Raw genomic sequence first — 19,214 nt, 5'->3', positions numbered from 1 at the left:
AGCAATATAATGCTTCATGAGACACAAATGGTCTTAAGACACAAATGGTCTTAAGGTTAAAATTTTAAAGAAATGTAAATTAGATTAGATCATTTGGCTTTTACTTAATACATAATAACAATGGGAGTTCAGCTTTGAACACTCCGCAAGCGCACCTGATGCCAGAACATTGTCTGGCTCGTTAAATCATCTCTAGTTCCAGGTCACGTTCGCTTCTGAACGTCAGCAGTTGTCTTCAGGTTCACAGTTTAACACCAAGGTCCAATTCTCATCCCAGTCTGTTCAGGGGCGTGTTTGACAGACGGATGTGGTCTGCGTGACCTGTGACATCGACTACCATAGTTACTCGCTAATCCTCCGAAAATGTTTTTAGGTTGTGATGTCACATGGTTGCTCATATTTTCCTATGGTGGGCATATATGATGATATTAACCGAAATAATCAGTCTTTCTTTAAGGGAAGGAGCAGTCAATGGAGGAGTCACACACAATGCAGAGCATTAGCATTTTGCTTTTGCATTTTCCGTTATCATCCCCTGTGCTGTTTAGGGGCAAGTGGCCTTGAATTCAGTCAGTTCAACAAATGAACTGAAATTCATTTCATCTATTGAAAGATTTTCATAGGAAATGATGGGTGATTTTTAACTCATGAACTGAATTTCATTTGGTTTCCTAAATTGACTGAATTGAAATGTAATTGAAATGTAATTGACCCTGCCTCACCTCCTGTTCCCCTGGCTCCCCTTGCTCTGGCTGACACCCCCCACCCCCCAGATCCCTGTCTCTACATCCCCCGCTTCGCACACATGCTGGAGTTCGGGGAGAAGAACCACGAGGTCTCCATGACTGCGCTGCGGCTGCTGCAGCGGATGAAGAGGGACTGGATGCACACGGGCCGCCGACCCTCTGGCCTCTGCGGGGCAGGTACGTTGCCACAGAGACGGGGGTGGATCCAGAGGCAGGGTCCTCGCTCCCACAAACAAACTTAATCATCAACCTCTTTTCCCAGACCTAGAAGGATCTCAATTTGGCGAGCAGAGGACATTGCCTTAAAATGAGCTATTTGATAATGGATTAGGAATGAGAGGCGTTTCTTGACTTGCCTCTGTCTCACACTTTAGCGGCCATTGGTAACATTGGCGGGGTTGAGGCGTGAGCTGTGTGTAGATATCCCAGCTCCAGGGTAGAGGAGGAAGAATCATTGCAGTCATTTTTCACTGACCCACACCTGCAGTTAATGCAGCTCTGCTCACAAACCCTAAAAAGCCTGTTAGTGTTAGAACATTCTCAGTCGAATTTGATGCCAAGATGGAAGTTGGAGTTTTGTTTGAATCTCTGGTAGCTGAACAAAGCTCATTTCTGGAGTGTGTTGGTAGAGTTAGAGGAGGGTTTGTGGGCAATTATTGGCTGCAATTTGATGGGGGGAGTCTCCATGCTCCATTGCGCGGTTGGCAGGGCGCCCTTGTACCAGGATTAGAATGACAGACTTCCTGAGAGAGCGGCTTGACCCCCCTGGCTCAGATTTCCGTTATATCCACCGCCACAATATCTGAATAATTAATAATTCATCATTAATCTCTTAAAGACCTTCATAGAGGAAAAGGGGAAAGTTACACCGGGTGACTCAATTATGAAGTGGAAATTTTTGGTCAAAATCACAGGAAGGGTGTGTCATAAGCTAACCTCCCCACCGTCCCAGGGGCTTGCTAAACCCAAATCCAGTGATAGGGCATATCCATTGCTGGAGAGGTGCTGGCATTAAGGAGTCAGGCCAGAGAACAGGGACAACTTGTAGTGCTGTTGCATAACTCTGCCAAGGAGCTTACTGATCATTTTTTAAATGTCTCAATATAGTAAAGAGACAGAGAAAGAAACTAGTGCAGGTACATAAAAAGATGAACTGTTCTGCCAATAGTGAAGTGCAGGTATGTGCAACAAGCAATTAATCATAAATTTTGACAATATTTTTTTTGACAACTCAAAAATGTTTAACTGATCATATTTATGTAGTATAAGGCTTGCATTCCATTCAGTTTGTTGTGTGGCAAGGGCGTTGTCCCGCTTTACAGTCAAAGTACAAGCTAAAGTAATGCTCTTGCCTTATTTTTTCTATGCATTATTAATGTCTCACTCAACACTCAACAGTAACATGGGTAAGGAGATAATCACTAATTACTAATTGACTCATATTGTACCATACACAGTTTTCAACACCAAACCCATTATGATTAAGGTGAAGCTTCCAATGGAAAGCTATGCTTTGTACCCACAGAGACAACCAGGATATGTTGGTGCTCATCTAGTATGCAAAAGAGCACATTTGTTGGATGTTGCATTATGAGGTGCTTGTGGTCGTTACTGTGAAGCGTCCCACAATGAGCTGTTCTCTCCTGATTGTTCCCCCCCCAGCCCTGCTGGTGGCTGCCCGCATGCATGATTTCCGTCGCACGGTGAAGGATGTCATCGGAGTGGTGAAGGTGTGCGAGGCCACGCTGAGGAAGAGGTGAGTACCACATGATGGCAGGGTAGAGGGAGGGGCTTGAACACACAGCCCACCCAGATGACTCTCTACACCATCCTCTTTGGTCATGTAAGAAATTTACACCAGAGTGAAGTCAAAACATTAATCAGTATCACCTCCGTTAGTTGAAGGTGGTCTGCGACGGTGAATTTCAAGCCAGCCTGCTGCACAGAGCTCTGCAGGTTTACAGATCATAGAATCATCTGACTGGCCAGTCCCATTCATTCTACCCCCTTCAGCCAATCCACATATTGCGATCAGGAATTCTGAGCAGCATGACACTGTGAAATACAACATGTCGGTCTGGGCTGTTTGCCCCAGAGCGGGAACACTCTCCAACCAGCTGGGGCAGCCAGTTGGGCATCTTGGTGGGCTCATAATCAGCAGCCCCTCTTGGTTCTGTGGATGTTAAACTAGTGCCACTCTGGGGATATGCCCCCTCCCCCCAAGTCAGCGGGTTTTGTTTCAGCACATCTCGGCTACCAGAGCGCAGCCCACAGCCGCCTGTCTCAGCGAGAGAGAAAGTGTCCTTCGGTGACATTTCCGGGAACCACAGCTGGGTGTGTCACAAATGATTCGCACAGAGGCGAAGGGTTCGACACAGGAAGGCACTGCGTTTAGGTCATATCATGTTTCGACCTGTTGACGTCCCCTCAGGGTGACAAATGGGCAGCATTGCAATAAATGAGAAGTTTAGGACAAATGCACTTCCTTTTCTAACACCTGCTGTACAGATTGAAATGAAGCTTTGATACCTCCCTGTTGTCCCCTGACACGTAGCGCAGTACCTACACTGATCTGTCTGAGAGTTCATCAGTCCCCATGGGAAGCATAAGTAGTTTCGCCTCAGTATGGTCTGAAGATAAATAGTTACAGGCACTATTGCCATTGCCAAGTCCCCTATGTGTGATAATGATTAAACTCCCTCATCTTTTGTGTCTGCCTCTCCTGAAAAGGTGACATGATATAAGCTGAAATCACTGCTTGCTTGCTTTGAGTGTGGCCACCGGCATGCAGCGGTACTAAGAGTTAAGAAATTACTTTTGAGTAGAAAAATATGCGATTTTACATATAAGTTTCATGAACTCTGGCACAGCGATTTACTATATACGCCATCTGTCAGGAGACAGTGACCACCCCCTGACCCCTCCCCCCTGTGTGGTTCTTGGGCAGGCTGACAGAATTTGAGGACACGCCTACTAGTCAGCTGACCATTGACGAGTTCATGAAGGTGGACCTGGAGCAAGAGTGCGATCCGCCCGCTTTCACCGCCGGTCAGAAGAAGCTGAGGCTTCAGCAGGTGAGTGACCGCAATTAGAGCGTTAAAGGACCACACTGATTTCATCCAATCATATCCCCTTTCCACCAATGCGAACTAGGTGCTAGTTCTGGGCTGGTGCTAGTGCTGGTTCGGAGTTGGTTCAGTTTGCGGTTTGCTTTTCTACGGGCTAGAGAGCCACCATAGAGTCACATCATTACGTCACTGTATATGTCTGTATATGTCTCCGCTTAAACAACAACAGAAAAAACAAAAGAACAGTACTTTAAAAAAGAAACACTACACTTCATATAATGTTAGCCTTTTGAGAAGCCAAATGTTAAGTGATGTTGGTAGGTGAGTCAATGGCAATGTTAGAAAGTAACATGCTAACCTTAGCTACTGTTACCAAGATTACGTTAGCTGGCTAGCTAGCCGTTGGTCAGGTAACATTACCCAAGCAAGCATAGCTACTAATTTCTCACATCAATGTTACGAACATCGAACGTAACATTGATGTGAGAAATTAGTAGCTATGCTTGCTTGGATAATATTAGCTGACCAACAGCTAGCTAGCTAGCCCGTAACATTGACATGAGAAATTAGTAGCACGCTAAACAGCTAAGAAATACATAGCTGGCTGGCAACAAGGCGAAACATTTGAAAAATAAAACACTGTTTTTTCTTCTTTTTCTTCTTTTTAGGCAGACTAGACGCTACACTAGGTCTGTTTTTTTAAAAAATGGCAGTCACAAAGTTTTAGTTGGTCTTGTTGGTCATGATAATCCCGTCCCCAGCCCCTGACATAAGTGCTTCTTGGTTCTAAACCAGCAAAGTGTTGAACCAGTTTTCCTGGCAGAGAGCCAGTTCTTTGGCTGTTGAAACGCAAAGAACTGGGTTGAGATTAGGCATCGGCTCCAAACCGGCCCTCTAACTGCCTTGGTGGAACGGGGGTATCAGAGGCCAAAGAAGTGCAACCATGTCCTCTTCTCATGTTTTGGCTATAGCACAAACCCTGGGGTGATTTGGCTCTGGCTTTCTCGAATACCTTTCTTTAACATTGTGCTACAAACTCAAAACTGCACCTGCACACTGAAAGCAAATATAGAACATTTCTGTCCTTTTGTTTGTTGTCTAAATGTGTCTGAGGATCATGGGGGTTGATAGTTTCTGCTGTGTACCCAAAAACAGTATGTATCTCTCACCGTATTCTTAACTAATAAGTAACAAATAACTAAATAAATTCATTCGTATTAATACTTTTTCTTCTTTTGAAGCTTGAGCAAGAATTGGCCAAGAAGCTTGATGAAGTTCAAGGTAACTTTTTTTTTTTTGCAAAATAAACCTTATCTGGTATGTGTGCAATCACAAAATTACAAAGAGGCTAGTTGTCATGCCAAACTAAACACTACATAATATTTGTTTGGATGAACCAAGTGTTGCACCATCATACTAGTGAGGGCCTCTCTGTGTGTGGCTGGCATTCGAACACTTGCCCTGGGTTTAAACATGTGAAGTATTTATTTTGTTTTTTTTTCCCAGGGAACTTTCACACTTGTAAGGATTCAACATGTATTCTTGGTCATCTGATAGCTGGTCATGTGACTATGTTGAACTAATAATTTCTTGATTCAAAATGATCTAATGTTAGCTGACTTTAAAATGCTGAAATTTTTACCTGCGTTTCTCCTACCCTGACAAGGTAAAACCTGCCTAGATTTATATGACTTTTAAACAGGTATTAAACTGCATCCTTGAGGTTGTATTTGCCATCAACATTGCTTTTACGTTTGCACTTACATGTAGACACCTTTGACAGAATTCAGGTTCTCTAAGGCAATCAAAATTAGGCCTTATCTGCAGCTGTGCACTGCTTAAAACAATTCACTCCAAATAATCATGAGGTGCAGCCATGCAGAGCACCACGGAGGCTGGCTGCAGGGTCACAGGTGTACCCAACGAGACAGCAGAATCAAACGGTGTCACTAATGAGAGAACAAGAGTTCTGTCAGCTCTACACATGCTGAAGACAATCAATTACAGCATAAATTATCTTTCAGGAAAAATACTAATGCTGGCATTAATGACAGAAATATCAGAGCAGAATGTGATTTTGCATTTAAGTTTAATATTGTTCATTTTATTTATTTACTTTGCAACCCATAACACAGTGACTAAGCGTGCAGCTAGGGCAGAGTTATAATATCATCACAACGACTGAGTTTGTAGGTATAGCAGTGTTATTGTATCAGCACAGTGACTGAGCGCTACTGCATTGTGGTGGTACGGGTACTACAGTATGGTTTGGATGCCGCAGGTGAGATCAGCTGTTACCAGGATGAGATTGAGACAGAGCTGGAGAACAGCCGACCCAGGCTCCGAGGAATCTACGCCTCATACGCAAGAGACGGTACAGGACAATGTGTGTGTGCGCATTTGCATGTATGTGTGTGTGTATATGTGTGTGCGTGCGTGCTTGTGTACATTTGTGTGTACGTTTGTGTGTGTGTGCGGGCACGTGCGTGTGTACATGTGTGTGTGCGCTGGTGTGTGCTCGCCTGCACGCATGGGTCTGTGAGTCTGTGTGTCAGGGAATTCATGTATGTGTTTATTTGAACATTCAACCTCAGGATTAATTAGACTAATAAGACTGATTCTCTGGGTGATTATTCATATCCTTCATAGATGACTCTGTTTGAATATTATGTGTGGGTTGAGTGAAATGATAGGGTAATAAGGAAGAGTCTGCTTTTCAGATCAATCTCCAGACAGTATTATACAATAAAAAAAATACAGCATTCTCCTCTGCCACATACATGTATTGTTCTGATTGGGGAGGTCCATCCTGGTTCCTGTCTGCATGACAGCTTGACTTACTGTTGGAACAGTTTTAATGAGGTGTTTAATCACTAGCAGCAACAGTATAATTAAGCCGCTGTTAGGTGTCATTAAAATCTCCAGGTTACACCAGGTTAGAGTGCTGTTTGCTCTTTTCCACTGTAATTTTCAACCCAACCCACAAGGATAAATCAATTAATCAACCACTCAGTCAAGCAGTCAGTCATTCGATTGATTGATTTACTGCAGTACTATTTGTAATCAGAGTGTCACCGAGCAGCCTCTCCTGTCCGTGTTCAAGGTGGAATTAAGAAGAAAAAAACATTTTATCCAACTGCAAGATTAGTCTCTGACCCATTTTATTGGCTTATATTCGGGAAAACAGTGAGATATTAAGCATGGGAAATTAATGAACATGTTAACATGCTGAATAGATTAAGGTGAAACCTCTCTGAAACGAGCAGACACTTGAGCATGTGCACACATTAAGCACATTATTACGCAAAACACATTGACGTAACACCTCTCCCCAAACATTTGGAGTAGGGGGTCAGGCTGCGACTCTGCAAGAGGCAGAAAAGAAGAAAATAAAAAGAACACACTTTGTTCAGAATGCAAGCACTCTGAGATACACTGCTCTGCCAGAACCTTAGACATACAGTATTCTGGAGTTACAGTGCATGGATGCATACATATATGACTTGAGTGAGGAAATCACTATAGCACTGTTTCACTGTACGAAGAAGGAAAAGCATTGAGTGAAATGGCTCCCGTTGCTCGATTTTCGAGATGTGCTGCTTGAAAGATCTTAAACAAGCACAGAGAAACACCCAGGACTGGGAGAGACATGGGTGATGCTTAATAGCGTCTGTGAGGAAGAGAAGGGAGATGAGCAGAGAAGCATCACCTGAAGTGGCAGAGGGCTCAGGAGGTGTTGTCCATCCATGAACTGCATGAGGGTCACTCTCGAGATCAGGACTGGCAGAATATGCTAGAACAACACTAAACAAGGATAAAATATGAAAGTTTCCATTTTCTTATACAGTGTGAAAAACTCTCTAGGGCTAGGGCTTTGACATAGTGGAGAATGCAGGGAAGGTGTGTGTCTTGTGAGAACAGGTTGAGTGTGTTCAGATGGAGTTCTGATGTGTCAGGTTGTGACTAGGGGAAACTTCAGGATGCAGGGATTCAGGTACAGAGTGTTTATGGAGGTTTGATTCTGGGGGGGTGAGGTGGACCCAGAATTGTTCCCCACCTTAACACTTTAATGTTAAAATGCCTGTTTTTGCTGTTACCATGGAGGGGTGTAAAGCACTCTGACTCGGGGCCTCCCTTCCTCTGTGTCCCAGACTCTCAGGACGATGCTGTCTCCCTGGCATCCGGTTTCTCCGGCAATCAGGATGGTGAGGATGAGGAGCTGGTGGCTGCCGCTGAGCACCTGAACAGTGAATTCCTCAGCACATTGCCCCCAGGGGTGGCTGATGAAGGGACGGCGCTGGAACAGGGACAGGCATCGGTGGAGGAGACCACACCACAAAAACAGCGTCCCCTGGTGTCCCTGTTAGGCCCCCTACCTACAACCGCCAGCCTGGGCCTCACTGAGTCCATCAGAGAATGCATTGAGGAGGAGAGGGAGAACGGTGAGCACACACATATTGTACAAACACACATACATAATGTACATTCGTGCATACTCATAATGTGCATACATACACATACTTACACATATACTGCACATACATACATACATACTAACTGTACAGACACATAGAAACACACACATAGAGATCTATTCTCAGTCAAGGCAGTATTTTTCTCATTGGAAAAAAGGATAGAGGACACCTGTTGAAGCCAGATGCATGTTAATATAAAGATCCAAAATATGGGGGATACATTATAAATACACATCCAAATATACTGCAAAGCAGAAGAAAGTTACTGATTACTGCCACTTCCACATCTATGTATGTTTGTACTCACAAATTGGACAGTGTACCTGTATTATGAAATAACATTTCTCACAAATTGTATTGTACACAGTGTGCATGGTAAGAATTATGTGGTTCTGATATACTTCATTTTGTCCGACGGGGCCAAATCAGCTTGGCAGATCTTGGGTTTTACAGATTAAATTGCACTGTCTCGTGCTGGGTTTGACTCGACCCCCAACCCCCTGTCCAGATTTGTTATTTGATAGAATATCCTGAATCGGCAGGGCTTTGGATGGCACGGCACCAGGGGCGCAGTGCCAGCATGTGAAGAAGGAAAAGCAATGAGTGAAATGGCTCCCATCACTCGATTTTTGAGCACAGAGAAACAGGCACAAGGATCGACCAAGCCTTGTGACTGTCATGGCCTTCTCTCTGAGAGTCAAAATGATGAGAAAAAAATGAAGAGATTTCCTTTTTCTCCTGCTCATCAGTGAAAACAGGGTGAGGTCTGGATGTGTTTGGCTTTGTCTTGTCTTGACAGTTTGGACCCTTTGGACCCTTTGGGGACTGCAGTTATTTGTCAATGTCATGCTGCAGTGCAGTATTTGTGATGCATTCACTTCTGCCCTCTAAAATAGTTGAGCCTGACGGAAGGTGAAATCAAACATTGTTAACACCAGTACCAGCTGAGGGTAGAAATTCTACAGCAGGTGCTGTGTGAGCTAGGCTGCAGGTTTGAATCCGGACTCCCTTTGAGGTATACCACATCATTCCAACAGCTCCAGGAAATGTCCAGCTGTATACGTGGATAAGAAGCTATGCCATGAAGCTGTATGCCTGGAAACCAGCATCTGCTAAGCATATGAATAATGTAATAATGGTTCTGTGAGGAAAAGTTGTGTTTGTTGGATGTACCAGGCTTACATAAATCAGCCATGTCAAGGCCATGGGGTAAGCATCTTATTTGCATATCCAGTCAGTTCTAAAGAGCTTGAAACATAATCTCAGGCTCCTATGATTGTACAAACAATTAAATATTAATAGTAGAGCCTTCTGAAAGAAATACCAAAGGTGAAATTTTCATCATTTATTCAAGCTCTTCCTTTCAAATACCAAAGACCTAAAATGGTAGAAATGAGTGATCACAGGGACTGGTCTGTCATGATGAATGCAGGACATGACATAACCTTTGGCCATGCCTGACCCCATTCCCCAGTGCCTCTGTGCCTGGCCCTTACAATCTTCCTATTGCATACCAGGCACCTCGCTCTAAATGGTTCCTCAGAAAGTAGTGTGTGTCACTTAGAGAGCACAGTTCATTTCTGTGAGGTGGTGTCTGTGTTTCTGTGAAATGGTGGTTGTTTCTGTGAAGCGGTGTTTATGTTTCTGTAAGATGATGCTTATGTTTCTGTTAGATTGTGTTTGTGCTGTGTTAAAGTCAGATTCTGTGCGATGGTGTTTGTGTTTCTCTGAGATGGTGTCTGTCATAAGGATGATATTTGGCTCTGCCATCTTTGTCCTTATATCTACAGTGGAATGAAGAAGTAATTGTACTTAGCAGCAATAACTGCAACTGAACGCTTCCTATAATTTGATATGAGCCTTGCACATCTCTGTGGAGGAATCTTGGCCCACTCTTCTTTGCAGAACTCTGACAGATTGGTAGGTCTTTGAACATGAACTGCTCCTTTCAGGTCCTGCCACATCATCTCTATTGGATTCATGTCAAGACTTTGACTAGGCCACTCAAAAACTTTAATTTTACTTCTTTTTAGCTATTCAGATGTGGACTCGCTTCTGTTTTGCATCATTGTCCTGCTGCATCACCCAGTTACTCTTTAGCTTCAGCTCACGCACAGATGGTTGGACATTCTCCTTAAGAATTGTGTGGTGCATAGCAGAATTCATGCTTCCTTCAATGATGGCAAGTCGTCCAGCTTCCAAGGCAGCAAAACATCCCCATACCATCACACTGCCACCACCATGTTTCACATGGTATGACATTCATGCTGTATTTGCTTTACACCCTCCAAAATTTCTACTTTTGACTCATCTGTCCATAGAATATTATCCCAAAACTTTTGGGGATCATCCATATGCTTTTTAGCAAATGTGAGACAAGCTTTGATGTTTTTCTTGACGCACTTTGATGTTTTCCTTGGTGATCAGTGGTTTCCACCTGGCTACTCTTCCATGAAGCCCATTTTTGCACAGTCTCTTTCTTATTGTTGAGTAATGAACACTGGCTTTAGCCAATGTTAGAGAGGCTTGCAGTTCTTTGGACATTTTTCTGGGATCTTTTGAGACTTCCTGGATGAGGTGCCACTGTGCCCTTGGAGAAATTTTGGCAGGTCCGCCACTCCTGGGTAGGGTTGAGTATCGTTTGGGTTTTTTCCGATACTGGTGCTAAAGCGATACTTTTAAAACAGTACTGGTGCCTAATACTGGTGCCTGAACCGATACTTTAAAAAAAGCACAAAACGACGGTCAACAACATTTAAGAATGGCTTTTTTTATTGCTAAGGCAAGTTAAATCGATGTTTCCTCAAAGTGCAACCTGACCTCTCACAACATGCCAAAGATTCAACCACAGACCAAAGTGCTGATCATCAAGAGCCTGAAGACCAAGTCTGCTGCTGAGGTGGCAGACATCTTCAATGTATCCAAACGTCAAGTGGAGAGGATAAGAAAAAGATTTGAAGAAACTGGTGAAGTTCATGACAAGCCCAGGTCAGGCAGACCCCGTAAGACAACTGTTCGAGAGGACCGTTTGTTGCTTCGACAGTCCAGGGCCAGCCCTTTTTCAACTGCAGCAGAGCTACATGAGTACTGGTGACCAGAAACCCCTGTATCTACAAGAACAGTTTGTCGAATTCTCTCACGCAGTGGTCTCCATGGTCTCCAAATTAGTGCTCACAAACCAGCATTAAACGGAAGACAACTAAAAAATTGTGTTGCATTTGCCAAGGCCCACAGCTTGGAGAAAGGATGGACAGTGGAAAAGTGGAAGAAAGTTGATTTTTCTGATGAATCATCCATTGAACTGCATCCCAATTGCCGCAAATACTGCAGAAGACCTGTTGGAACCTACATGGACCCAAGATTCACCCAGAAAACAGTCAAGTTTGGTGGAGGAAAAATCATGGTTTGGGGTTACATCCAGTATGGGGGTGTGCAAGAGATCTGCAGAGTGGATGGCAACATCAACAGCCTGAAGTATCAAGAAATTCTTGCTGCCCTTTACATTCCAAACCACAAGAGAGGGCAAATTCTTCAGCAGGATGGTGCTCCAGGATTGGCCAGCCCAGTCACCAGACATGAACATTATTGAGCATGTCTGGGGTAAGATGAAGAAGGAGGCTTGGAAGATGAAACCAAAGAATCTTGATGAACTCTGGGAGTCTTGCAAGACTGCTTTCCTTGCTATTCCAGATGACTTCATCAATAAGTTATTTGAGTCATTGCCGAGATGTATGGATGCAGTTCTCCAAGCTCATGGGAGTCATACACGATATTAATTCTTTTTCCCAAGGCACCATGACTTTATGTTCTGATGTTATTGTAGCATGTTTGTGTATTCAAAATAAAGTATAATTTCTACCGTACATTATTTTTGTATGCGAAAAGACTTTTGTCCAAGCAAAATCTGACCTTTCTGTCCTAATTAAATGAGAAAACTCAATGAATGATACAAGACTTTATTTTGGTATAATGAGCATCATCTAGAGGCCTTTGCCTTTCATATAAACCATTTCTGATTCCAAATGATCAACTACAAGTCAAGTTATTATTTGTTGTTCCTACAACTTGGATAAGCGACAAGACTTTTGTCAGGGACTGTAGTGTTCTAATCGCACTGGTTTTATCATACACGCTAAATGGCAAATCACACCGGTGTGACCGTACGTGCGAAAGGATTAAAGTATACTTAAATATATAAATATAAATAAATACAAAACCCTTAGCAAATTTACATAACAAATTCACATAATAAATAAAACATAACCCAACTACAATAATTTAACACTAAATAATAGTTACAGTACTGTAATGTCCGTTTCGGAGCACCAGAGGGCAAATATTTCAATCGACAGCTGACTCAGGCATTCAAGTGGCACTGAAATGAGGGACTGAAATCTGCGCTGCGATTCGGTCCGATAGATATCGGTCATATAGGAACCAGTGCCATATTGGCACCGGGTTTCAGTACTTGGTACCCAACGCTGCTCATGGGAATATTCACCACTACCCCAATCTTCTCCATTTGGAGATAATGGCATGCCCTGTGTTTTGGTGCAGTCCAGGAACCATAGAAATGGCTTTTTAGCCCTTTCCAGGCTGATATATCTCGACAGCTTTTTTTCCTCAGCTGTTCTGGAACTTTCTTTGATTGTGGCACTGTGTGCCTGTAGAAGTTTTGTGGTGACTACTTCTCTCTGATGGTAAGGTTCTATATATGCCATTTAAACTCAACAGGGCTGCTTGCAATCAAGCCTGGCTGTGTTCAGTTCACCTGAATCTAATTAGTGTGATTGCAAACATCCTTCCATCCTCCAATTGAATTCAATTCATTTTTCAAAGTCTAACCGCTCGGTCACCTTTCAGCCTACAGTGACAGTACCTCATATGCTGGCTCAGGTCATGCCACCCAAAACTCACTGAAACCCATACTGACCCGCAGTCGTCTTTTACACCTTTATTCATCCCTCCATCCTCCCGTTCACTTCAGTTCATTTTTCAAAGTCTTACCACTCGGTCACCATTTGACCAATAGCCACGGAACCTGATATGCTTTGGGTCATGTGACCCAACACCCACCAAAGGTAGCAACTGCCTAGCAACCACTTAATAACACCCTAGCAACCGCTTAGCAACACCCTAGCAACCACCTAGCAACCACTTAGCAACACTTTGCAACCACCCAGCAACACCCTAGCAAAGCCCGGTGTCCATATTGTTTACCCTAGCAACCACCTAGCAACACCCTAACAACCACTTAACCACATTCTAGCGATCGTCTCATATACGTTAGCACGTTTTCGCTGCTGGGTCGCAATCACACTCTGCATTTTCTTCAGGAAATGCACTTTTCTAGTTATCAACTAAAATGTTGTTGATTTCTTTGTTTCAAAAGGGGGAAATTACTTTTTTCACAGGGGCAATATGGGTAATTGGTGACTTTTTCTATTAAATGAATGAAATAATGATTTAAAAACTACTTTTATTTCTGTTTTCTCAGGTTTCCTTTGCCTAATATTAATTTTTATTTGATGATGTGAAACTATTCAGTGACAGAAACATAGAATAAAAGATGAAATCAGGAAGGGGGCAATTACTTTTTCACACCACTGTATAAAGCCTGACAGAGCAGCATGTAGACCTGCTTCTGGTGTGCAAACCTCATTTGATTTTGTAATCCTCTGAGGAGATAATGCTGCCATTGTCAGACAATGTAGATATCTGTTCTGCAGTCCCCCTGGAACTGAGGAGTGTGTGTGTGTGTGTGTGTGTGTATGTGTGTGTGTGTGTGTGTGTGTGTGTGTGTGTGTGTGTGTGTGTGTGTGTGTGCAGGATTTGCATGTGTGTGAGTAGTCGACAGGCTGGAGTGTGTAAAGACACCCCTCAGAGCAGCATCTTGTCGGACGCTTCAGTCTGTTGGTTTCAAGTTGTACTTTCTGTTGTGGCATCACTGACCGCGTTTCCTAGGAGGAGGTTGCAGCATCAGTCCGATGTGTCCGCCTGCAGATCCGTCTCCAAGAGAAAGCCCAAGCTTAGCCTAAAAACCTGTGTATCTTCTGGCAGAAAAAGTAGTTCATGCTTACATAACCAAAGCCTGTCAAGCCTGGTCCATGGTCCAACAAGCACAAACTCAGAAAACAGGAAAACTCTGCAGTGTTTTTATTTCTATTTTTAAACATAATCACTTTCCACAAACCAGCCGTGAAAATATCTTATCATTGGGATCTGGGATATTTTTGCAGTACATCATTTTCTAATAATCTTGATAGCGTTGTGTGGCTTTTGAGGTGATTAACTCCCAGAGGGGAGAGCTGAACTCAGTTTGCTCTCCGCAGTCGGAAGCAGCCACAGGGCCTTGGCTTCTCTTATCACAGATCACACTACCTGCACCAGCCATGGGACTCCTCTTGGTTCTTACTGTGATACGATACAGAGGAGGAGGCTTTTAATTCCGAAATGACAGGGCGCTTTAATGAGTGAGATTAGTGGGACTCTGATGGGGGATTAAAGCGGCAGGCCGTCTCAGTCAGTGGGGGTGAACCGGGGTCAAGGCAAGTCCTTCGGTAATTGGGGCAGCCCCATGGGGGACCTCCTATTTTTTTGAGAATCATCCCTTCTCAGACATATTTGGTTTGTAATTTAAAATACATCATTCCACAGATTGAAACGCACCGTCCAAAATAAAGGTGAGTAAATTATTCATACCTCATAAATTATGGGTGGTCCATATTGAGGCAGGTGATGTAAGTCTACCTGGCTGGTGTTTGGTGTTATGAGCCACAGGGTGGAAGAATATCAGCTGCAGTTAGCTGTCACATGACTCCCGCGGTAATGTATGCCGAGGTTGGTCATGCTCTTAAAGAGATGGGCACTGCTGAAAACCACCTGCCCTTCTTTACCTGCCCTGTGCAAAAAGGAGGGCTGTCCAAGCACTGAGGTATCGGTCTGAGGAGGTTTTCACAGTTTTGCTTGTAAAGCTTCACTCTCCCACTTTTTGGGGAAATGCTCTGATTGGACATCATCACCACAGTAGGTGGGCAGCAGGCTGGAGTTATTTCTGGCCTAGCCAGCCCACAGCGAAAAGCGTGTGCCTGGTTTTTGCCCTGTGTTGCATGGTCCCATATTCAGGAAGGAGTAGTTGAGACGCTTCCTTAGGTAAGACCCAAAGCCTGCTGGGAGATTTAGTTCTCTCCGCTTCAGCCAGTCAGCGCTCTCCTTGTCATGTACCCCCACCCCCCTGTGAACAAAGGGACTCCATTCTGTCACTGCCTGTCAGGCAGCAGATGATCGTAAGCCAGCCTCAGTTATCATGACCTTTGGGGTCGGGGGGTCATGTCTTGGGATGACCTTGTGGCATGACCTTATGGCATAGCGGTTAAGGACCACAGCAGGTTGCACTATCATAAACTTGCTCCACAGTTGCCTCCTGCTCTTACCGATCTTAGCTGCATTTAAGTGTTGCAGACACTCTCAGTGTTCTTATGTCTGACCACACTTCTACTCTCTTAACCCCACCCCCAGTATTTTTAGGTTCATAAGCCTCTACTGGAATGAGGACAAAGTTCATCAGGTTCACATGAATTATTACATCATGCTGAATTATTACGTCATGCATATTAAACTGTGGTACTGAGAGTTCATTTTGCTGAGTGTTTAGGAGCCAGGCTGGTTCAGTCAAGTCTTGATCTCATTGAGCTTTGCCTAAACCAGCAAGTGCACATCCACATGCTCCATTAGCACTCAGCCTCCACCAAAATGGCAGGGAAACTTTTGCTTGGACAGTGGGGTGTCAACTGGTTTCAGGCAGCTCTCTGTTTGGGTTACGCTGCCCTCTGTTGGCTGGAAGGTTACATTGCGAAAGCAGGACTTTGACTGATACCCCGTCCACTTTTTGAAGTAGTGCTACCCGATGACCTCTGGGTGACGTCTGTCCTCTGAGCCCACAGAAGCCCAGAGAGCTTTGCAGAGTCAGTCCGATCAGTTTCATCGCTGTGGAGTTTGCAATCTGTCCATTTCCACAAACAAATCTATGCATATATTTCACAATAACAGTGCATGATGAAATCAAAAATGTGGTACATTGAAATACAGAACATAAGTTTAATTTCTAAGGCTCTGTAAATATAAGCATCTGTTACTGTGGTATTTATCGGAGCCCTTCACCTTTAAATGGGAGCTGAGACTAATAAAATCAAACATTGGGTAGTATTTGTGGAAAAGTAAGGGAAAACCAAAGCAAACTGCATTGCATCATGCTGTTCCTAAAATATCCTGGACTCCAGGCAAAATGGAACGATTATTTTCCACTTAAGACTGACGGGAGCTCTCTGATGAATTACCTGCCTGCTGTTGTGTCAGAGATGGTGTCTCTGTTGTACTGGAGGTGATTTTGGTAGGGTGGCGGAGGGACTTGGGACAAGTCCACTTTGAAATGCTAAAACTTCTTTTTATCTTCCTAGAGGGAGGGTCAGAGAATGGAGAGCTGGACCTGGAAGGCATCGACGAGGAAGAGATCGAGAGGGTATGTTTGGACAAAATTTGAGCCACAAGCTAATGTCACAATAAAATACACTGCACTGTCAAATACAGTTTCCAGTCAGTCACAGAGTCTGTCTAACCACAGTGTGGTTGTCCTTAACATTGAACAGTAAAACAGAGTCTGAACATTTTTCATGCTGAAACAATGGTGTTATTCCAGAGAGAATAAGCAAAAAATGCATGCAAAAAGAAAACATAGAAGGTGCTTCACCTCTGTGAAGCTGGCCCCCCATGTCATCAGAAAATTAATGAAAGTATTGCTTTTCGTTTGTGCTGTGTTTGTGCTGGTTTATGCTGTAAAAATCATTGTTTGTGCTGTTAAGGGTTTTAAGTAATTAAACTTTACATTTTCTGGCCAGTGACGTCACTCAGCCCCCCATCATTGTCCAGATTGCTCCAAAGTGGGCTCAATCGTTTGTGCTACGTTTGTGCTGATTTGTGCTATAAAAAGAAACATTTGCGCTACTACGTTTCTTAAGTTATTAAGCTTTATTGTTACATGCGTGATGTCACTCAGCCCCCCATCATTGTTCAAATCACTCCAAAGTGGTTTCAATCGTTTGAGCTACGTTTGTGCTGATTTGTGCCGTAAAAAGAAACATTTGTTCTACTACGTTTCTTAAGTTGTCAGTTTTTTTTGAGACACTATTAAGGTAGCCTTGGACTATTGCCTGTATCACCTCCAACATTTTTTATTTTTACCAGCACAAATGCAGCCAAACAAACAGCAATACTTTCATTAAATTTCTGATGACATGGGGGGCCAGCTTCACGGACGTGGGTTACCTTAATATTAGGGCAAGCAAATGTGCCTTAAAGTGCAGGAAAATGAGCAGTCTAATCCACTACACTTTATGTCAAACTCAGCGAATTGCTCCTCACGGTCCTCTAGCTCTCAATTCAGTGTGTGAGCTCAAAAAAACTTGTGTGTTCGTCCTGTCCTGGTTCTGTAAATGGGAATCAAATATAGTGGCTTGGACCAAGCCATAAACAATTCCAATCAACACATTGCTTCAGGAGCATGGAAGGGAAGGGTGTCATTTGATTGGCTGTTGAGCCAAAATATCAAAAACCGTTCGCCAGAATCGCAGAGCATACCTTTAACTCCAAGCGCTATTTTGCTGCCTATATAAAGGTGTAGATAGTTAGCAGATAATGTGTTGATACCAGTTTGTAGATAATATGTTACCTGTAATATGACATGTTACTTGTAGGTAACATGTCACCTATGTCCCTATATGGCAATATGTTTGTGTTGAATTGCAGATGGGTAAGATGAGATCAGGCGTGAAATGTCTTTGGGAAGAAAAAGAAATTTTACTGACAGTTTTATACTAACATGTAACATGTAACAACAGTATTGAGTAGATAACAAATAAAGCATAATAACTTGAGAAACGTACTAGCACAAATGTTTCTTTTTACGGCACAAATCAGCACAAACGTAGCTCAAACGAATGAAACTACTTTGGAGCGATTTGAACAATGATGGGGGGCTGAGTGACGTCACGCGTGTAACAAATAAAGCTTAATAACTTAAGAAACGTAGTAGCACAAATGTTTCTTTTTACGGCACAAATCAGCACAAACATACCACAAATGATTTAGACCATTTTGGAGCGATTTGCACAATGGTAGGGGGCTGAGTAACATCACTGGCCAGAAAATGTAAAGTTTAATTACTTAAGACCCTTAACAGCACAAACAATGATTTTTACGGCACAAACGCAGCACAAACGAACAGCAATACTTTCAATAATTTTCTGATGACATGGGGGGCCAGCTTCACGGAGGTAGTTACTTCATCTCCTATGTTGAAGTGAAGGAAGAAGTACAAGGCATGTAGACTCAGTCAGGGCCTTTGCACTGTGAATTGCATTTTAATTGTGAAATGATACGTTTTCCCATGATCCAGCTGGACATGCTGCTGTCTTATCAGCTGTCACCCATGGCTGAGACTCTTAACAGTGCTGTGCATGTGCTCAGAGAGAGCCTAGTGTAGATGGTAGCTTATACCTGGTATGCACCTTCCACAGTATATTCTGAATGACAGAGAGGTGACGATTAAGACGGAGCTGTGGATGAAGCAGAACGAGGAGTATCTGAGAGAGCAGAAAGGTGAGAATGGGGAGAGGGGCCTACGCACATGCGCACACGCACACACACACAGACACACGTTCACATCTCACACACACGATCCAGGTCTCAGAAACTTAAACATCTGCTGGGTTCATTACACTGTATGGAAAACACAGAATATGGCAGATACTTGTAATATCTGTCCAAGCATTCTGTTTGTATATATGCATATGTATTATATAGTCAACTTTTATATGTATTAGCTACATGCAGTACTGACCATTACAAATATTTCTATATATGACATGCAT

General features: G+C 43.3%; 1 protein-coding gene across 3 annotated transcripts in view; it reads left to right on the top strand.

Moving 5' to 3' along the window:
* The window catches only part of LOC118791937 (transcription factor IIIB 90 kDa subunit-like), a 63,486-nt gene that overhangs the window by 31,824 nt on the left and 12,448 nt on the right, over positions 1-19,214 (top strand). For 2 of the 3 annotated variants that reach the window (XM_036549503.1, XM_036549502.1), the window contains exons 7-15: positions 774-923; positions 2,409-2,502; positions 3,694-3,820; positions 5,056-5,095; positions 5,321-5,335; positions 6,096-6,188; positions 7,966-8,256; positions 16,746-16,807; positions 18,861-18,942. In XM_036549503.1, coding sequence (XP_036405396.1) covers positions 774-923; positions 2,409-2,502; positions 3,694-3,820; positions 5,056-5,095; positions 5,321-5,335; positions 6,096-6,188; positions 7,966-8,256; positions 16,746-16,807; positions 18,861-18,942 — 954 coding nt within the window. The remainder of the gene's footprint in view (positions 1-773; positions 924-2,408; positions 2,503-3,693; positions 3,821-5,055; positions 5,096-5,320; positions 5,336-6,095; positions 6,189-7,965; positions 8,257-16,745; positions 16,808-18,860; positions 18,943-19,214) is intronic. The other variant, XM_036549504.1, reaches the window with a different exon arrangement.

Source organism: Megalops cyprinoides, chromosome 17 (assembly GCF_013368585.1).
Source record: "Megalops cyprinoides isolate fMegCyp1 chromosome 17, fMegCyp1.pri, whole genome shotgun sequence".
NCBI classification, from domain to species: domain Eukaryota; kingdom Metazoa; phylum Chordata; class Actinopteri; order Elopiformes; family Megalopidae; genus Megalops; species Megalops cyprinoides.
This window is presented reverse-complemented; position numbering and strand designations above follow the sequence as displayed.